Source organism: Macrobrachium nipponense, chromosome 2, assembly GCF_015104395.2.
Source record: "Macrobrachium nipponense isolate FS-2020 chromosome 2, ASM1510439v2, whole genome shotgun sequence".
In the NCBI taxonomy this organism is placed as follows: domain Eukaryota; kingdom Metazoa; phylum Arthropoda; class Malacostraca; order Decapoda; family Palaemonidae; genus Macrobrachium; species Macrobrachium nipponense.
Genome location: NC_087201.1, coordinates 83,587,549 through 83,601,861, shown reverse-complemented (window position 1 = coordinate 83,601,861; position 14,313 = coordinate 83,587,549). Strand labels below are relative to the sequence as shown.

Sequence of the window (14,313 nt, the reverse complement as noted above, 5' to 3'; positions counted from 1 at the left end):
ATCGAGATGGTGTCAATAATCTTCTACAAGTAAGGTTTTTAAGTAACAATTTTGAAAGCGTCATGGAGGTGAGTTAGCACTGCGCATGGCTAGACTTTCATTAACCCCTGTTTAATCGGAAATTGTGGCCTTAATTTGCGACTTGGGAGAAAACTCTTACTTCGAGAGGAAAGTTGAGGTCTCGAGGTGTTGCTTCGATAGACTCTGGCTCGTGACTAATATCTATTCCAGGTTACAGGATGTGTTAAAGTACTTTTTCTGGAAGGTGGCCAAAGAACGGGTGAGGTGGCCGCCAGAAGTCCATTCGATTGTTTACCGTATATTTATAAGTTATATAAGTTGAATAAATATTGCTTTTGGGCAGAGTGAAGATATTCAGGCACTCACTAGGCTATGAAACACACACAAGTCAGTTTTCCTTTGGTAAGTGTCCTTGAATGTTTATTTGACATTTAATTACAAATGATGAAGTGTTTTTTTTTAAATGAATGTACTGGTGTTATTTCATGATTTTTTCTCTATGATAATGCTACTTTGCTTTCTTAATTTTGTCCCAAAACTTTTCAGGGTCTTGGTACTTAACAGGGCTGCAAAATGGAAGAAAAATGGTAGTATAAGAAAGGCACAGGATATTGGTACGGCAGCCGTATCTCTGACTGCAATAGATATTGGTACAGCAGTGAATTGCGCATGCGTCAATTTCGGACTTCCTGCTGTACATATAACATTGTGTAGTGGGGGCACGTCAGATTCTGTCAGTGGTGCCGTATTGAGATACTGACTTGCTGTAGGTACGGCACTGGAAGATCAGCGACAGTAGTAATAATAGTCAAACTTAATTGTTTCTCTGAACATGTTCAATTCAAAATGTCAATGAAGCACCATACTGTCATCACCAAAGCACCAAAACAGTTTGACAGTAAATGAAAATATTAAAAATCACAATAATACTTAAACATACTTAGATTTTGACTACTTACATGAAAAATAAAACTAAACTAATCTATCTGTGTACTTCATATCTTCTTTGAATCTCCTCTGAACCATGTAATACATCAGTTTTCGCCAAAAAACAGATGTTTTCAGGTTTTAACGAGCTGAAAAAGCAATAAACGTCTTCGAAGAGTCAAACTTCCAGAAATTGTATATCCGTAGGTCAAAAACGATCGAATCGGCCCTGAAAAGAGCTCCAAAGAGGAGACTCAAAAGAAGACTTGGAGCTTCTCTTCGGAGCTCTTTTCAGGGCCGATTCAATCATTCGTGACCTACGGATATACAATTTCTGGAAGTTTGACTCTTCACAGATATCCATTGCCTTTTTCAGCTCGTTGAAACAAGAAAACATCTGTTTTTCAGCGAAAACTGATGTATTATTACACGGTTTACGTTGTTAGGTCGTCATTTTCTTGCTGTCACTGATATGCGCGTGAGGCGGTAAACAAGGGTTTGCGCATGCGCAATTCACTGCCGTACCAATATCTAATTCGGAGACTAAGGAAATGTTGACAAGCATACCGAGGAGATTTATCAAGATAATTCCAAACGAATCCTCATGGATTAGTGTAAATATTGATTGATAGTTCAGATCCACCTGATAACTTGAAAGCGCTAAGAATGTAGTATTCAAAATCCCTAGGTAGTATGACTAGATAAGCTTAGCCTTTTCCAGAGAATTTTATGAGCACATTGAAAAAAAAAAAAAGTTTATCTATAATGTTTTGAATGGAAAACCACCCATAGAAACCTTCACACTGAACACTTCTACTTCCAACACGGTTTAGCTAACATTGCACTTTTTTTTTGTCTGTAGGTATTGTTCACAATCTGTTTATTTTGATACACAACATACACTGAGTGGCAGCTTTCCCTGCATGATGCTTTTAACACTTTTGCGTCACCCAGACTTGAGCCATAGGTATAGGCTAACCAAATTAGCCCAGCTAGATTAAAATGACAACTCTAATACGTTAACCAACACTCTTATTTTTAAAAAATCTTGAAATAAGCTGTGGCTCTTAAGCTAATGTCAATAAATGACTGGGCTACAAGGTTAACCTATTTTTTTTTTATTTAGCCTAGTTTACTTGTAACAAAATTATCGGTAGAAGGTAGAGTACTACCTAGTGGTAGTCAGTAGAAATGTTCGCCTTTATAGAGACCATCAATTAGGTAGTATTAAGCCTTCTAGGGCTCAGGCCGAGTTTTATCACATTCTACGAAATTGGCTACGGATGGACATGCTACGCTCCCTTTGGCTAAATAAGTAGGTAGCTAGGTAATACAAAATAGGCTACCTAGGTAGGCGACGACGCATGTGGTTACCAAATAATTTCAGACATTGTTATAGGATTTGTTATCTGCACGGGTTCGGCCCCATTCTACTATGTGCATTCCAGCACGTGAACAGATCCCCAGTGGCAGCCTCTTCGATCTCATCCCACGACAATCATCAGATGCATCTCATCATCAACGTCTATTAGAGAAGACCTTTCACATCAGCTCCAATAACATCATTCCCCTAACATCACCATCGTGAGCACCTTGTCGCCACTCCATTTTTTTCTTTATCTAAACGCATATCTCTGTCTAATTTTTGCCAGATATACCAGAAATGATTCGTCGGTAAATCTACATACATACGAACCTGTCAGAGCTGGCTGAACTGGGAGGATCTTGCTTGAATCTACCAGACATCACCTCCGTTAACTCTTTCTCTTGCTGCACTTGCGTCCATAGGCTGTTGCCAGTGATCATGATGTGTTATTATTCATGATTTATTGATGACTTTTGAATAAAAATGCGAGATTTATAAGAAATATGTGTATTTAAACTTGAATTTTTGCTATAATTTTGAGGAGTATAATGATATTTTATTGAATTATATTCCATATATGCGTAAAAATAGATCTATTCTTACGGTTTGCTAGTAGACGCCGGGTTGCTATAGGGATCATTGTAAACAACAGCAGACGACAATCAGCTGATCGCCAAACTGACATGAAAAGCCGAGTACTTATTCCACTGTAAGATTTCTTCGCTAAATTCTCCAAACATTAGCGTAGTAATCACGTAAGTAATAAATTATCATATAACCAGCAGGTTAACTTCTTCAAGAGGTGAATCCACAAATTAGTAAACCTTCGCTAAGCATGCATGATAATGATACATTACTATAACAAAACTCATCCACATGCATGACTGCGATGCTCGAAAATTCATAACTTTGCATTATTATTATTATTAGAATGATGCGTGTAACATAAGCTTTTATAATTTTAGATCTATGAAGGAAAACATACTTAAATATATATATCTTTAATCACACACACACACATACATACATACATACATACATACATCACACATCATACATACATACATACATACATACATACATACATACATACATACATACATACATACATACATACATACATACATACACACAGTTAAAAGGAATATTATTGAATCTTGTTTCATCAAGTCAAATAATAGAAATGTTCTAAATTTAAGTCTTGGTTTATTTAAACTTGATGTTTTCATAATGAAAAAAGTTGTAGATAAATATAAGCAACAAAATTAATATATTCAGTTTTTACATGTTTTGGACTGTAAAGAAACTGTAATTTCGGTTAGGGTCAATCTGTTTAGGTTTGTGACCGTGTGATATCCGATAATCCTGGATTATGTCTTTTAATTTTTACCCTTTTGACAATTAACCATCTGGTATTCTTGATCTTGTGTTGTACCTGAGACCTTCCTCTCCAATTGTACCTCATTAACTCCTTGACAATGTCTGAGTAAAGACGAAAGTGCTTGGATTTCTGACTATCATTTTCCTGTGGAATTCGCTTACATACATACATACACACACACACACACACACACACACACACACACACACATATATATATATATATATATATATATATATATATATATATATATATATATATAAAGGTATAAGCCACAAAGGAAAGACACAACATAGTTCCTGCAAGATATTTCGACTCAACGTCCTTTACTTAGCAGACAAACTGACTTACATGCGAAATTCAGAGTACAGGAAAGGTCGTATAAGTGACAGATAGGCATTATAAGGAGATTAGTATCTACAATCCAACACACCTGGAGAATGAGTAACATTTCCAAACAAGCATAAACAGGGGTACAATTTAAGAACAAAAAGATTAAGTTCAACTGCTCAGACACAGGGACAGGACAATTAAAGGATTATACGGGGCGACAGCTGACCACATTCAGATCTTTGGTAAACGAAAACTTATTCACAAAATATATTAAACATACATATACAAAGAAAATATCTCTAAGACAAATAATTTGTATTTAATTTTGTAATTATATCTTTGAGGTCATTCTTAAACATGTTACAAATACAAGGGTCTAAATGAAACAGGCCACGACTAATATTAAAATTACAATGGGAAGTAAGTTGTATTATTGCAGACTCTAAAAGATTTCGTGATAAGACATCTTTTGATCTTGCAATTACTGAACTACCAATCCAATTTATCCGGTGGTCGTTTTCATTTAAATGGTTTCAAATCCGTTAAAATAAAGCAAACTGAGAATGTTCTTAGAATTTTCTTTCTCCGTGTTACTTACACTATAACTTTTAGTGGGCTTTATTATAGCAAATATCCAATATATGTGAAGGATAACATAAATCTTTCCCTATTTTTCTTATGTACTCAATTTCTTGATCCAAATATTGGGGGCTGACAATGCGCAATGCTTGTAAAAACATAGAAGAAAATATTGATATTTTGATGTTTAAACGGTGGCCTGAATAGAAATTAACATAAGTTAAGTTGTTGGTTGGTTTCCTACAAATACTGAATTTACATTGAAGTGGTTCTCTATGTATCAAAACATCTAAGAAAAGGGAGGCAATTGTCTTTTTCTAATTCAAGAGTAAACGTAATCGATGGTACCTGGTTATTTAATTTAGAGAGTAAATCATTTACATCAATACCAGCAAGCAGCAGCTAAAGTGTCATCAACATATATATACCACTTTACAGGAATATAAATGCCATTAGGTAAAAAGCGTTTTTCAAAGAATTCCATGTACAAGTTTGAGAGGAGTGGTGATAAAAGGTTGCCCATTGCCGTGCCAAATATTTGTTGATAATATTCACCTTTAAATATAAACTTACAATCACAAATGCACAACCTAGTAAGTGAAATAATGTGACCTACGGGTAGAGGCAATTCATGCTGAGATATTCATTACTAAGACATCCTAAAATAGAGTCTATAGGAACTTCAGTAAAAAGAGAAAATACATCAAAACTAACGAATCTATCAGTGAGGCAAAGAATAATTTTGTTTAATTTATCAACTAAATCTAGAGAATTATATATATATATATATATATATATATATATATATATATATATATATATATATATATATATATATATGAGAATCGGAAATGGTTCCAAGTAACGGGGAACCATCTTCAATTCTCATATATATAATTCTATAGATTTAGTTGATAAATTAAACAAAATTATTCTTTGCCCCACTGATAGATTCGTTAGTTTTGACTAAAGTCCCTATAGACTCTATCTTAGAATATCTTAGTAATGATCTAACTCACCATGAGTTACCTCTACCTGTAAGTCACATTATTTCACTCACTAGTATGTGCATTTGTGATTGTAAGTTTATATTCAATGCTGAATTTTATCATCAAATATTTGGCATGGCAATGTGCAACCTTTATCGTCACTCCTCTCAAACTTGTACGTGGAATTCTTTGAAAAACGCTTTTTACCAAATATCATTTATATTCCTGTAAAGTGGTATAGATATGTTGACGATATTTTAGTTGTTCTGCTTGCTGGTATTGATGTAAATGATTTACTCTCTAAATTAAATAACCAGGTACCATCGATTAAGTTTACTCTAGAACTGGAAAAAGACAACTGCCTCCTTTTCTTAGATGTTTTGATACACAAAGAACCACTTCAATGCAAATTCAGAATTTATGGGAAACCAACCAACAACTTAACCTATGTTCATTTCTATTCAGGCCACCATCTAAACATCAAAATATCAATTTTTTCTTCTATGATTTTACGAGCATTGTGCATTGTCAGTCCCCAGTATTTGGATCAAGAAAATGAATACATAAGAAAAATAGGGAAAGATTTATGTTATCCTTCACATATATTAGATATTTGCTATAATAAAGCCCACGAAAAGTTTTATAGTGTAAGTAACACGGAGAAAGAAAATTCTAAGAACATTCTCAGTTTGCCTTATTTCAACGGATTTGAAACCATTAAATCATTGTTAAAAACCTTTAAGGTCAACCTTGTTTTTTCCTATAATAATACACTAAAAGGAATGTTAATGAAAAATGGCCCCAGGGAAAGCAACAACATAATATATAAAATTCCATGTATGGACTGCCCTTCCTTTTATCTCGGACAGTCGAGCAAGGGCTTAGAACTAAGATTAAAACAGCATAAATATTCTGTCAGAACTGGGCAACCATCTAATGCAATATTCATTTATTTAAATGAAAACAACCACCAGATAAATTGGATTGGTAGTTCAGTAATTGCAAGATCAAAAGATATCTTATCACGAAATCTTCTAGAATCTGCCATAATACAACTTACTTCCCATTGTAATTTAAACATTAGTCGTGGCCTGTTTCATTTAGACCCTTGTATTTGTAACATGTTTAAGAATGTCATCAAAGATATAATTACAGAATTAAATACAAATTATTTGCCTTAGAGATATTTTCTTTGTATATGTATGTTTAATATGTTTTGTGAATAAGTTTTTGTGTACCAAAGATCTGAATGTGGTCAGCTGTCGCCCCGTATAATCCTTTAATTGTCCTGTCCCTGTGTCTGAGCAGTTGAACTTAATCTTTTTGTTCTTAAATTGTACCCCTGTTTATGCTTGTTTGGAAAGGTTACTCATTCTCCAGGTGTGTTGGATTGTAGGTACTAATCTCCTTATAATGCCTATCTGTCACTTATACGACCTTTCCTGTACTCTGAATTTCGCATGTAAGTCAGTTTGTCTGCTAAGTAAAGGACGTTGAGTCGAAATATCTTGCAGAAACTCCGTTGTTTATCTTTCCTTCGTGGCTCAAACCTTTATTTATGGATTTATCACGTCCGAAACTTTCGTGATTCAGTTATACACACACACACACACACACATATATATATACATATATATATATATATATATATATATATATATATATATATATATATATATATATATATTATAATGTGTGTGTACATACCTTGCATATATTTGTATATATATATATATATATATATATATATATATATATATATATATATGTTAACGCAGATATTAATCTCGTTATTTATTTGGTAAACGTGGAACCCCGAGCGTCAGGCAAACCGATACACAATCTCTCTCTCTCTCTCTCCAAGCGACCAACGGCTCATGACCTCTCTCTCTCTCTCTCTCTCTCTCTCTCTCTCTCTCTCTCTCTCTCTCTCTCGGCTCTCTCCAACTCGGCAATCCTCTCTCTCTCGCAATCTCTCTCTCCACCTCTTTATTTCCATTCTAACAGGTAATCAAAATGAGAGTCAAAGTTATAAAAAATAACTATCTATTTAACAATGGAAAGATAATAATCCAAGTCTCACAGACTAACTTAACTCAGTTAACCCCCCAACATTAAAATGTCTAAAACAGTAATTTGTCACACCAATTGTCTATTCTCCCATACGGGACCCTCGGTCCCCCCCTTGCCAGAACACTCAATTCCCTCACCAGAACCGTCTGTTTCAAAGACACGAGAAACACACTCGTTAGCACACATAAGTTTAAAGACAAAGTTAAAGATTAAACATTCGTACAATGTGTAACAAGCCATCCCCTTTGGCTAAAGTAAAGGTACACTTACCCATTGCCAACCAGGATTCTCACTCACTGATAAACAAAAACTCTTTGGCATCTGCCATCGTGGCTTTGCCTTCCTCCCTCATATCTCTGTGCAAGTCTTCCCATAGACTTGGCTAAAGACGCCGTTATCAAAGGAAGAGGCGCACACACACATATGAATGCACACTTCGTTAACGCCTCATATTACTGGCTACATCCAGTTTCCCAAAGGCACTTTGAAAAAGACCCATGAACTCACATAACTACAGGACGAACGTTGCCCTGCTTAACTATGCACTTTCGAATCACGCCATCACAGAAATCATTTATCAGCTTTATCAGGTCGTTGCTTCGGCTCTGTTCTCTGCATTACAACAAGGTCACAACGAACATATTAAATATATTATTAATTACAATCCCTGCCACACACACACACACACATATATATATATAACATGATATACAAATGTGTCTGTACCGTGTGTGTTTAATTATGTGTTATAGCAACAATGTACTTAATTTCTCGATTTATTCAGCCTTTTTGGATATGCTTGTCACTATAAAGCCTTGAATCCGTAGTCAAGAATAGGTGAAGCCCCAATTTTGAGGAGTAGGATTCAAACTCTAGCACGATGGCAGTTAGCCTTCATGATCAACAGTTAGCACTGAATCATCTACAAACATCAGCAACCCAACAGTTCTTTTCTAACACCAAAATTGTCTCTATTTTCTCATATTACTCTAGTAACAGCTTTGGTTTTCAGCACAAATCAGCATTCTAATCACTCAACTGAATTACTAATTCAAGTTTCACATGTGTTCCATACATAACTTATAAATTTTACTCTCAAATTTCTAAGACAACATTTAAAAAGAATTCTCATGCGTTCTTCTTTGCCTAAAACTAAAATACTTACTCCCTATGACACTCTGTTATTCTTTTTCAGTCAAAGCCCCCTTACTTCCTTGGTAATGTCATGCCCCTCACACAATGGAAGAAAAATTCTGCCATCGTTTTAGACAGCGTCTAAAACGATACCACTTCTGTTTATCCTAAGTGCCTGCTGAATTTAATTCTCAAATCTTCATTAATTTCGATCTCTTTCACTCTAATCTACTTTAATTTGTCCCGACAAAAGTATCTATACCCTTGCTTACCTGTATAAGTTTTTTTTTTATTGAAGCATGTGTGCTTTGAAATTTGCTTGGCTGTTTTCACTAACTGTAAGATTAAGAAGAAATTATATATATATATTGATAAATTGCTGTCAATTATGAATTTACTGGCCTTGAAATTATACGTAGTATACTATTTAAAAACATGAAATGCTGATGCTTAATAAATTGGTTCTGTTAGCTTAAAAAAAAAAAATCGACTGAGGGTAACTCCAAACGAATAACACAATCTATTATATATATATATATATATATATATATATATATATATATATATATATATATATATATATATATATATATGGGTACGGGTCAAGATGGCGTTACACTCACTCTGTTTGCTATCTCGTTTATGGGAGAGTAAGGTTGTTTGTAAAGTTCTTGGTTTTTTGAACATTTAACTACATTTACCCTCTAATTTGTTTTTATTTTCCACATGACTGGATATCAACAGACGAAAAAGGATTCGAGGAAGAATGGGAAAGAGTAAGTTTTACTGCTGTTGATTTGTTATTTTTATTCTACAGCTGAGCAAGTGCTTTAGACGTATCTTTATCAGACCTACATAGCCTTAAGGGATTAGAATGCATGCTATGCTTGCATATTAGGATTCATTGTGATCGAACGTCAGTACAAAACAAACACAAGCTTATGTTAATTATTATATTAAAAATAAGAATGGCTAAGATACCCGAATCTATCTCAAGTAAAGTGAAGCAAGGATGAATCCAGTGCTAATTGCTTCTGCAGTCAGTTGAAGAAAACGGTATGGCATTGCTCTGCTTTTCAGTAGAGTCATTCCTGGAGATAGATTTTTTTTTTTTTAGTTTCACTAATGAATTTCTCTAGCAATCATTGGGTAAGATTTGTAATTCAGTTACATTCATTCAGATGCGCACTACAGCCCCGAATTCTGAATATTCACAATTCGGTGTTACTTTTCGGCTTGCTTGGCTGTCTTATCAGAGTGAATGGAAGGAAACCTCCCAAGATATTCAGCCCTTTCTTTAATTTTCTAGCGAGAATGAAAAAAATTATCATGTCTTAATTAATTAATATCGCGTGACGTGTCATAAAGAGATAAGCTTTAACAACGTCCATAATCTTATCTTGCTATGAGCTGATATTCGAAAATGAAATATTTGAGAAAATGCAACATATCTGTCAAAATTTGCTGCTTTCCTGAACAGAAAATGCAGAGAATTTTGGTAAAACTTTGCAAATATATCCCGATGCATTGATTACAAAGATTTGTCAAGACGGAGTATTATAGCAATATCTACGTGATTTATCTACAATTTATTTTGTTATAATGAAACTCTAAAATTATATCAGTATGTCTGGGTTACTAAAAATTGTTGTATTTAAGCCCCATTCTTCATTTACAAGTTATCGTTTTTTCTATTTCGTTGCTGTATACTATATAGTAGATTCACATCAGCCGTGCATTTGATGTCTAGGCCAGTTCCTTACGACGCTCCTGATTGGCTGTTGATAAGGCAATGACAGGGCTGGAAACTCTCAGTCTCTCGAGAGAGTTCTTACGGGGAGGATGTATGTTCCACCTCTCCCGAGGGATACTTTTGAAAGATGTAGCCCTCAGGAGAGGTGGAACATAGATCCTGCCTGTGTGAACTCTTGAGAGAGGCTGAGTTTCCGGCCCCGTGACTGGTTTATCAACAGCCAATTAGGAGCGTCGTAAGGGACTGGCCCAGACATCAGATGCACCTATAGTTAGGGTCCTGTTGTAAATTTTGATTTAATTTGTGGTCGTACTACCAATATAAGAATATTATTTATTATATTCTGTGCAATGATACCAAGTTTATTGGTATCATTATTATTATCATTATTATTCAGATGATGAACCCTATTCGTAAGGAGCCAGCCCACATGGGCCATTAACATGATATTCAAGCTTCCAAAAAAGTAACAGAAGGTCATGGGAAATACAGAGAGGAGATCAGTTATCAGAAAAAAACAACATATAAATGAACAAATTAATAAATAAATAAAGAGATAAGTAAAATATTGAAATACAAATTGAATGGTAGTATAATGCAGTGCATCTTCGCTTGAACTGATAAGGAATTCGTAGCCTCTTTGTGTGTTCCAGTCTCGCGCTTTGAGGAAAACAAGGCTGTAGTTACCCAAAAGTGAAAGGTGCGATAAATTTGTTTCCGTCTCCAATTAAATTTTTTGGAAATAAAGCATTCTCGTAAGCTTGGTCATACGTCGTCTGTTACTCACTCAATGAGACACTGTACTATCAGACTTTACTACGAATCAGGCACGACTGAGTTATGTTGTTCATGCAAGGAGAACATTATCTTCTTATCAGCATTGTAGTCATTGAAGTTGTTCTAATATAATGGAATTTCCTCTTCATTCTTCCTCTTTTGAACCACCTCCTTTTTGACTGGGATAATGTTTATCACAAGATTTGACGTCAAATTGTCGGCATCATATTTTGGGTTTCAATATGACCCATGAGTGACTGCTTTATTAAGTTATCTTTATCTCAAGATTTCCGAAGAAAACACCAATGAAGTTCTCTTCTTTTCACTAATTCGCCTCTCAAGAGAATTCTTTTGTTCTATGCATAGAATAGTCGAGTACTTTTACGTATACAGGCTGATAACAATTAGCCCTCCGAGTTGATATTTGGGTAAGTCGATTTTCTCGTGAGGCGCGGGAGCAAAGGGAATAAGTAATGTTTGGCCAAACCTTGACTAAACACTGCAGTTACAATCATGTAATATTGTAGCAATGAGCTTCATTCGGACAATCTAAGATTATAATCTCCTGGCTAGTTGCCAGAAATTTCTTTTTCGTCAAACTTGTCGTTGGATTTCTAATAAAATGTCTTTGACACACTGCCAGTTTCCTTGGCTTCCATACCTGGTGGTGGAAGCATTAGATAAATCACTCATTGCGAGTATTGGGCAGTAGATGAACGGGCTAGGAGGAATGGCTAAGGAAGTTCGGGGTGGGGCTGGGACCATGGTGGGGACAGTTCATTGAATACAGTTCGATTTCCCCTCAAGCAAAGTTTGCTTTGGTAGGAGGAGTACGTAGGAAGGGCGTTCGGTCACAAAGCAGAGGTTGCTTCGCTCCCCAACCCGCACTTTTCATTCTCCTTCTTTGCATTTCTGCTCTTCCATCAAAGGTTCTCTCTCTCTCTCTCTCTCTCTCTCTCTCTCTCTCTCTCTCTCTCTCTCTCTCTCTCTCTCTCTCTCTCTCTCTCTCTCTCTCTCTCTCTCTCTCTCCATAATTCTTCATGGGTTGTAAATCACTCGTCCTAAAAATACTGCCATCATCCAAAAAGACCTTGAGATAGCTACTAAGGTATCCAATAATCGAATACATTTGTCAATAACTTAACTTTACGAGTCGTTAAAATTCCACATTAGTGAAAAAAAAATACATCGATAGAAATAACAAGTTTAATTACAGACTACGTACCGTATCTTTTGTAAAGCCAGCCAATTGAATTGCCCTTCTATTGAAAGAAAATGTCGGTATCCAAGTACGCATAGCTTTCTTAAGAGTTTAGCTGCACAATTCTTCCCAGTCTGGTCTTATGTAATTTGCCTTTGGAATAATAATAATAATAATAATAATAATAATAATAATAATAATAATAATAATAATAATAATATAGTTTTAAAAGGCTATCGACGACATTTCATCAGCCAGAATAAAAAAAAACATTGATTATTATGGACCAGATGCCGAAAAAGATTAACATGATCGTGTCCGGTGGAATTTATTGACTGTAAGATAGAAAAAAAACAAGAAAAACTCTGAAATTATAATAATTGTAAATAATACAAGAGATTAAAAAAAAGTTAGGGTTAAGCTGCGACTTTTATCGAAATATCTACATTCCCATCTGGCGTTCGTTTTATGGCCCCTGATAAGGAATTCGTAGCCTCTTTGTGTGTTTGTTCGTGCGGATGACGGATATAAAAGACACGATGCATATCGAAGACATTTCGGATTAAAAAGCTATTGTGTTGCATAGAATGGCCAGGGCCTATCTCGTGGATTATCAAGAATGAATTTCGGGTTCGATGAGAGCAAATAATGTGAAGATAATTCTTCACTGAAGTTATTTCGTAGTAGTGAAGGAGCTTGCCATCTTTTGTGCCGACACGACAAAGAAAGCTAATAATAAAAAACGTAACATTCATGGTGAAGAAAAAGCGAAAACTAAGTAAGTACCTGATACTTCTGAAAAGATTTAAAGAAAAAAAAAACTTAGATGCATCTGTGGACATCTTAAGAGAGTTAACTAGAGCACCCAATATCATAAAGTTAATAACTTATTAATTTGCTAAACAAGGTTTTGAGAGTTGACCTAATCAATAGGAATGTCAGTAGGTCTATTGCAACTTCATGACATTCTCATATATATCTGTTTGTTTTTATGACTTTACCCAGTAAATCTCTAGCATCTTGAGACTGGTCATGTTTATAGATTTTTTTTCTTTTGTTTAACAACAGACGTTCGCTAGGAGGGGGGAATTTCCGAATACTAATTTATCGAGTTATTTACTATAAAATTATGATTCTCTTACGTCAAAAAGAAGAATACAGTAACTTCGTAATTCTGGTCCAGGAAAGACGGATGATCGATTATTAAGTGGTATTCAATACGTAATGATCGAACAACACCGTACAACAAAAAAGCAGATATTGACGAGGAACACCAGATGACAGGCTAGTTTGAACTAGTAATGTTTGTTGGCTTACATGCGCACGTGTGTGTGTTCATAAATATGATTCAGAGAAGGTGCATGAGGTAAATACATATCGTAGCCTTCGTTTATATATGTCGGAGAAGATACCTATTAGTAATCACTGCACTGAATCCAGTTTATATAGAGAATATCTATACGTCACTTTGTATACCTTAAGTTGTAGGACCTAAAATCAGTGCACTTGTGTATGAAAGAATTGAATATAAATTAACAGCTTATCGGAGCCTGTGACTCTTCCCTTCTCTCTCGCCCTCTTTCATCCTTAGTAACCTTGGACTTGGTGAGGAAATGTGCTGAACACAACGAGGGAGAACTGTCCACTCTAGAAGAGATCTCTCTCCATCAAAGGGACATAGAGAAAATCGAACATCTTCACAGATGGTGCCCCCGCCTCCGCATCTTACTGCTGCAGGGAAATCTCATTTCGAAGATAGGCAAGTATTGGTCAAAAGAT

General features: G+C 35.1%; 1 protein-coding gene and 1 long non-coding RNA gene across 4 annotated transcripts in view; one reads left to right on the top strand and one right to left on the bottom strand.

Annotated features, from left to right (window-relative positions):
* Positions 1–2,936, bottom strand: part of LOC135220737 (uncharacterized) — a 221,278-nt gene extending 218,342 nt beyond the window's left edge. The window contains exons 1-2 of the long non-coding RNA XR_010315780.1: positions 2,918–2,936; positions 2,645–2,737 (exon numbers count right to left, since the gene is read on the bottom strand). This is a non-coding gene — a long non-coding RNA (uncharacterized LOC135220737). The remainder of the gene's footprint in view (positions 1–2,644; positions 2,738–2,917) is intronic.
* Positions 2,937–2,964: 28 nt separating this feature from the next.
* LOC135220736 (dynein axonemal assembly factor 11-like) overlaps positions 2,965–14,313 on the top strand; it is a 44,755-nt gene continuing 33,406 nt past the window's right edge. The window contains exons 1-3 of one of the 3 annotated variants that reach the window (XM_064258175.1): positions 2,965–3,069; positions 9,548–9,579; positions 14,126–14,293. In XM_064258175.1, the coding sequence (XP_064114245.1) occupies positions 9,570–9,579; positions 14,126–14,293 (178 nt within the window). In that variant the 5' untranslated portion in view covers positions 2,965–3,069; positions 9,548–9,569. Of the gene's footprint in view, positions 3,070–9,547; positions 9,580–12,839; positions 13,313–14,125; positions 14,294–14,313 lie in introns of those variants that run through there. The other 2 variants (XM_064258176.1, XM_064258174.1) reach the window with 2 other exon arrangements.